Source organism: Nelusetta ayraudi, unplaced genomic scaffold (genome assembly GCF_046127955.1).
Source record: "Nelusetta ayraudi isolate G7.1 ecotype Tasmania unplaced genomic scaffold, CSIRO-AGI_Nayr_v1 ptg000135l, whole genome shotgun sequence".
In the NCBI taxonomy this organism is placed as follows: domain Eukaryota; kingdom Metazoa; phylum Chordata; class Actinopteri; order Tetraodontiformes; family Monacanthidae; genus Nelusetta; species Nelusetta ayraudi.
The window spans coordinates 17,412,501-17,420,000 of NW_027466185.1; the positions used below are offsets into that span (position 1 = coordinate 17,412,501).

A 7,500-nucleotide genomic window follows, 5' to 3' on the forward strand; every position below is an offset into this window, starting at 1 on the left:
GCTACTTCAAACTGTCTTGTCACTTAAGATTCTTCAACTAAATGAATATAAATTCTAACTGGATCAATAAAGCTTATTCCATTTTGATTTACCATAAGTGAAATACACAGTTTGATATTTTTTTAAATCATGACAATTCAAAGACTAACATTCCTTTAAATGTATTATAAAAGGCTTTCAAATCATGTATAGTATGTACTGTAATGTACTGCAAGCATTGAAAAAAATATTGCAGTATTACTAGTTTTTTTTCAATATATTTTTACTGCTTGTGGTATTTCAAATCTGTGGATGCTGCAGGGAGATGGGGATTATCAGTGCATACCTCACATCAGGACTCATATTGTTGACTCTTTGCACTAAAGAATCTTCAAGAGAAAAGAATTTCAAAAAAACAAATCTAACAAATGACAAAGCCGATAAAACCGTAGGATAAGCAAAGAAGACAGATTCTCCTCTTTTGGGACTATTGTGTCTCAATCAATAAGCGCAGGAGGCACAATTTTATCTTATTTGTTTTGTAAAGTAAAAAAACAAAACAAAAACAGAGGTCTGCTCGATAATCCTGAGCGAGCGAGCGGTGTCACAGCGTCCTGTTTGAAAAGGTTTCCACCTGCCTGTCTGTCTGTCTGTCCTCTCCGGTGACTTGCTGCCGCCACCGTTTCACAAAGAGCTCAAGTCAAGCCTCAAAGAGATACGCGTCCGTAAGCATTATCCACACTGAATGAGGCGTCAGTCAACCTGTCACTGCTAAAACCCACAGCAGACATGACGGGGGAGAGACATGTGTATGTGTGTGTGTGTGTGTGTGCATGCTCTCACCGGGGTTGCAGTCGGTGAGCAGGGAGCAGATGGACAGTAGGACCTTGGAGATGGTCAGGGCAGGACTCCAGTTGTCCTTCAGGATGTCCAGGCAGATCACCCCCTGGCTGTTGATGTTGCAGTGGTAGATCCTGGTGCGGAACGTCACCTGGACACAGGAGAGTCAGAGGGTTGCAGCACTGTTAGTGAGTGTGCACGGTCAAATATCATACAAATATTGAGATATGTATGTATGTATGTATGTATGTATGTATGTATGTATGTATGTATGTATGTATGTATGTATGTATGTATATATACATGTGTGTGTGTGTGTGTGTGTGTGTGTATATATGTATATGTATATATATATATATATATATGTATATGTATGTATATATATATGTATATATACATACATACATACATACATACATATATATATACATATATATATATGTATGTATGTATATATATATGTATATATATATATATATATATATATATATATATATACATATTTGCTGTGTGTCTACACTGCTTCTAAACTGCCATTTTGTCCACGTTTCCTTTCATTTCCGTTGATCCCCTTCTGACCAGCCTGCACACGCTTCTTCACCTCTTTTCAATACTCTCTCTATCGCTCTGAACCAGAAAAAAAATAAATCATTATCACTAAATAAATTATGACTGCAACATTCATAACTGTGAGCAGCAGCTCCTTACACGGTCCATTAAGCTTGCAATCCACTTTTATCAAAAATGTGGATTTGACTGTGATTTTTACATCGCGTCTTGCATTTAATTGATGCACAGCACCGGGCTTTCGTGACTTAAACTCATATCATTTGTTTCGCTGACAGATTTTGGATACAACGATTTAAAACAGTAAACAGTAAACACTAGTTTTTCCCAGAAATCGAGCCTTGCTTTGCAATCTGCTTTCCTGGACTGTCGAGCCAAGAGTAGACAGCAGCATTTCAGTGACTTGATTTACGTGTGACTTAACCACTTTAGCTTTCCTTCCAACAAATGCAATTCATTTCTTTTATTGTCTTAAATCCATAAATTAGCACGCCAATTAACTGCCTCCATGGGACCATCGCTCCAAAGGCCAAACGGCAACACTGTAAATGACCAAAAAAAGCAAAACAACACATTACAACGGTTCCCTGTCAAAGGAAACAAATTGTTTTCGGATTAAAGAAAAAAGCTTCTCGCAAACCTTGTTGCGGCGCCGAGCGGAACCACAGAGGTTTGCCGACCCGTGCCATGAAAATAAAAACCGCGCACACTGTGATTGATTCCGCGGGACTGAAGTGGACATTGGCCAGTGCGGTAATACCTCAATGAACATCTGCCTTAACCGCACTCCTTCTGTGTGCACCTGAGGGCCATTTTACAGTAAATGCTCGGGCCAACGTGGCGGAAGGCAGCGGCTGCAGACTGAGGAGGAGGAACAGCTGCAGTCTTTGTGGAGAAGGTGGTGCTGAACATCCCAGTGGATCTGCCTCGGTCGACGGTCCTGAGGAACTCAACATCATTAACGATGCCCTTTGACCTCCGCCCTCCCTTTCAATGGTCCAGAGTGTAAATTTGGCCTGATTTACGTTTTTTTTTTTCTTGGTAAAAGCTTAACGTACTGCCCATGAGTCATTTGGTTTTCTTACGCGACACGGTGGCGCAGTGGTTAGCGCGATGTATACATACATAGAGCAAGGCAGTTGCTCCCAGTTAGTTATCATCTTAAAGTCCCAGTGATTGTCACGTCCCGAATTTGTTATCCACATTTGACCCATCATCCCCTGAGGCAGTGCCGCGCAAGGGAATCACACTGGGTGATGTAACCCCCCAATTCCAACCCTGAATACTGAGTGCCAAGCAGGGAGGTAACGGGGACCATTTTCACATTCTAGGTTCTGAGTGCGCAGGCCACCGTAGTTCACTGGCAAGCTCGGGAGAGTGAAAGATGCAGCCATCTTAAACCGTAACCACCTGATGTCGCCGTTTCTTCTCAAAATCACACTTACACACTTAACCTAACACTTCTGGGCCCGGTTGTGCCCAGTCTGCCTTTTTATTTCTTCCTTCCCTTTGTGACTGCAAGCCCGCCCTCGTGAAATTCCTGCCCCCTTTGTCACATCATTAAGTCTCCCATCCTCCCTTTGCTTCTCCAGAGAAACAAACCTCCTCCTCCTCCTCCTCCTCCTCCTCCTCCCTGCTGCAGTGAGACCAAGCGTGTGAAAGGACGGCCAGACGCGAGAAGGTTGCGACGAAAAGACGAGGACGAGAGGACACGGGCGGTGCTCTCCCGCTCTCACACCTCCTACTCCTCCTCCGAGACGGCGTTAGCCGCGGCGTGCTAATGGCGGCGCGGCGAGAGTATGCGGTCTCATTAACGGCCTGTAATCCCATCACGGCTGATGCTAATAGATTATGATGCCTGCGCCTTTGTGCGAGCGAAGCTACGGGGTCTAATCCGACATCCCCTCTGTATTGTGGAGTCATCCCTTGGAGGAAAAAACAACAACAACAACAAAAAAAAAAAACGACCTCTGCAGCCTCGCATTTTGCGCGCCGACAACTCCCGTTTCCGACAGGGCGTGAATGTGTTCTTAGAGCTAATGCAATCAATATCTCATTAGCGCGGGGTCATCGGAGCCAATGTGGGATTTTCTTTTTTCCTTTCATGGAATTTTTAAAGGCGGTGCGGAAATTGTCAAAGGAGCATACTGTTTTAGCTACCCGTATACGATTTTCTTCATTATACTCCGTTCTTTAAGCATTTGCTTGTTCCACGACTTGGAAAGGAATTTCCTGCCTGAGGACTTGAGGTTAGCAAACTCAGTACGTCTCTTTTAACACTTTTAGTTCATTCGTTTTTATTACACCCTTCTTTTATCAGGTCTTCTATTTTATGTTTTAATTATGGCTTTCGCCAAGACTCTTTTATCTTGTTCTGTAAGGCAGATCAGGTCTTTTCGATATGGTTTTTGTATTTGTTTTGAAGTGCTTTCCAAATAAAGTTAGTATTATTACTCGGGATGCACCGATACCAGTACCAGGTACCTCTAATACTCATAGTTAAAACATGTGCCGATACCAGTTGTATATGTATGTATGTATATGTATATTTGTTTGTACTGCAATGAAACTTGTGACAGTCACCCATGTTTAAAAAAACCCAACATGCCAGGGAATGTTGTTCAAATAACAGAACATCTGTGGAAAACCAAGAAAAATCAAAGTAATTCTATAATATGTAATGGCCTTGTTAAGCACTCGGTATTGTGAGTACTGAAATACAAGCACTCCCACTCGTTCTTTAAAAAACATGATTGAAGAGCACTGTACTAGAAATCAACGCTCTGATGTCACAAGGGGCTGTGAGTTTCACATGCCCTCCACAATCACTGTGCAATAGCAAAGCAGACATTTTAGCAGAAATTAAAACCCAAATGTGTTAATGGGAGGCTGTAAACAGAGGGTTAAATATGCTTTTACTGGAGTGCAAGCGTGAGCCAGTGGAGAAAAAGATCTCAGAGAACTTTTACCAATCCTTTCGAGTGAAGACAATGACGAGGAGTTTAACTGAGTCATAGACTTACAAAAGCGTCTTGGGTCAGACCGAACTGAGAGGTTCGGTGTGAAGGAGGGACTGCACTAAAAAGGCTCATCGTGCACGAGTTCAACCTTGACTTTTGCCGGCACTTCACGGCACATTAAGCAGCCTATTTCGAGAGTTTGGAAATGAGAGTGACATCACGCCGAGGAAGATAAAGTGCTCGGCGGAAGACGGTTCATCGCCATGAGGAAATTAGGCCTGATCGAGGCGGACGATGTTAGTCACAGGACACTAATTTCTAGTCGAGAGGAGGCTGTGCAGAGCAGGGTCCGGTACGGGCCCAGAGCTGAAGCCAAAAAACACAGACGCTCGCCGTGTCACCATTAACCCTACAAAAAAAAAAAAAAAAAAAAAAAATTAATAGCAAAGATTCCTTTCGTCTTTTCGCTTTTTTTTTTTTTTTTGAAAAAAGAAAAAAAAGAAAATGGAAATTGCGCACAAAGCCACAACCCACAAATTGATAACTGATACCATCATCTACCATCATCTCCAGACCACATTTTAAGGGTCTCAGTCTCGTCTCGGACTCAGAGGCATTTTCACTGGCTCTTGTCTCGGTCTCGGACCCCACGGCCGGTCAAAACTCAGTCAACACTACAATGACAGATAATAAAGGAAAAGAATCCAGCTGCTGCCGTTTTACGCTCTGTCGGTGACACCCAGAGCGACACCCTGCCCCCTTATTCCTAGTTCATTTATCTAAGGTGTTATTTTGAAAATGGTTGAAAACAGTGGGCAAAGCAGCAAAATGTTCAAGGAAATGATTAGAAGACACCTTGCTGAAAAGACATGTTGCTGTTCCATTTAGAAGCAAACTGGAATTTTAAAAAAGATACTGGTCATTCTTTTCTGTTTTGTCGTTATTTTTCTTTGATATATGAAGTCTTGGTCTGGTCTTGGTCTCCATACTCTCTAGTCTCGATAATGTCTTGGTCTCGGCCGCTGCCGTCTTGACTACAACACTAGCGTCATCTTAATGTATGTGGGTGATTCAGCGGAGTGAGCGGCTGTGGGCACAGCTCGCAGTAAGGCTGGGAAAACACGGCAGCGTGAGGCCAAGAGTTAAGAACGGCTCTGTTTTCCCCTCTCGGCGCAGGCGGCCAAGGAGTTGATTTTAGTTGGTTGGGGGTTGGGGGGAGAGGGGGAGGGGCAGGAGGGGGGTGTAGGGGATAAGGAGGTCGTTGTTTCTCTTTCACACAAGACTGCGGTCAGAGGAACTGAGGCTCGGACAAAATGTTATTTTGGTGCAAAAAGAAGCCACTTCGCGGTCGTATTCAGCGGGTTTTAGTCACCAAAAAATGTGGACGTGATTTTTTTAAATGGACAAAGTCTCTGATTTAGCTTGAGTAAAATTTGAGTATCACGTAAAAGCATTTCTAGTGTTCAAACGCAGTAGCGGCAGAACTTATGCTCTTTGTTCCTTTCGATATGAGTCCAGAGCAAGAAAAAAAAAAATGAATTGAAGCCACCAAAAGCAAAGCATTGCACACGTCTGAAAGGCAGTTGCACTTTTATTAGAGGTGTTAAAAAAAGACGGTTCTTTTAACAGAAGCCATTAACATAAATGTTTTATATCTTCGGTGCTATTTTGAGCTTGTGTTTTGCTTCTTTTTTTGAGCAGTGGCTTCAGGTCAAGCCAGTTTCACTAGAGGTACGAACTCGGGTCTGCCGGGCAGAAGTGGAGACTGGTGGAGAGCGGAGGTGTCGAGCTGTTCGTCGTAGCACTAGCAAATCTGCACACTGTGAATGAAGCCATCCGCAAGAGAGAACTGCTCCTGTGACCTGGTGCAAATTCACAGTTTGAGCTCCTCTGTTTGCTCCAACAGACATACTCCATTATAACTGAAGAGACAAATTCACACTTGCTGCATGAACACACAAATTAAAAGCCGCTTATTGGAACAGGCCATAATGCTCCATGTCTTCACTTGCAGGGCTTTGCAAAACATGAGCAGAAAATACATATAAATACTTCATTTTCCTGGTACTGTTTCCTATACACATCATTCAGAAGCAATTCAGTCAAAATGATGTTGAAAGAAAAGAGAAGAAGAGGTCAATGGAAACATTGGTTTGCACTGTTGTATGATTGAAACATGGACATGGTGCTAATGCTTCCATTTCCTCCATTATCTTTTGCTGACAATTCTTCAGCACTTTGTGACGCCTCTGGATGTGATTCAGCATTTCATAACTGAAAGATGACTGATTGACGCCCATCATATGTCATCAGCTATTCACTTTTACTGTGATTTGAAGACTCAGCTTTGCAAACTATCTTAGAAATTGCATGTATGCCGCTGTTATTAGTGCCACTGACATCTTTTACTCCAAAAAAAAACTGAAAAGCTGCCAGCTTACTAAAAAAATGAATACACCAGAAATGATTTCTTGTCTCCTCTTCTAAGCGTCGCTTCCACTGATTTCTCGGCCTGAAACGCTCACAGCGAAATCAGAAGGCAACGCTCGGGCCAGACGGCAACCGCTGTCAGCCAGTCTGCTGCGTAAACACGGACGCGCACTTGCATCAGCAGAGCACACGCGCGTCTCCGCAAAACCCACAAGGCCCGCTGGAGCGGAGCCAAACCGTGGCAGCACGCACGTCAGACGGAGCGCGTAAACAAAAACACTGAAAGGGTGCAGCTGGTGACACGGCCAGGAGACCCGAGAAAACCAACCATCGTCCATCCAATCTGAAAACCCCCGCCGGGCTTTAGTGAGAATGCAGTGGCGTTAACACCAGAACCAGCTTGAAGGGTCCAGCGTGTAATATTTGGATTCATTTAGGATTTTTATATTGGTAAAAGCGTAATATGCTGCCATAAATACATGAGTGGAATAGTGTACAAGGGTATAATCACGGTGCAATAAAAGTAATTTGGTTTTCCTATCAACAGAACAGTTCTCACATATACTGTATATATACACAAGTGCGTCACAAGTGTATATACATATAGATATATTTATATACATATATACACACACACACGCCAGTTGTCAAGTCTGCAGTCTTCCCCATGTTGAACCGAACTGAGACAATTCAACCAAACTGAAGCAATTTAATGACACCTGGG

At 43.1% G+C, this 7,500-nt stretch overlaps 1 protein-coding gene across 1 annotated transcript in view; it reads right to left on the reverse strand.

Moving 5' to 3' along the window:
- LOC142905242 (ubiquitin-conjugating enzyme E2 E2-like) overlaps positions 1–7,500 on the reverse strand; it is a 75,883-nt gene that overhangs the window by 10,626 nt on the left and 57,757 nt on the right. The window contains exon 5 of the mRNA XM_076051827.1: positions 823–970. Coding sequence (XP_075907942.1) covers positions 823–970 — 148 coding nt within the window. The remainder of the gene's footprint in view (positions 1–822; positions 971–7,500) is intronic.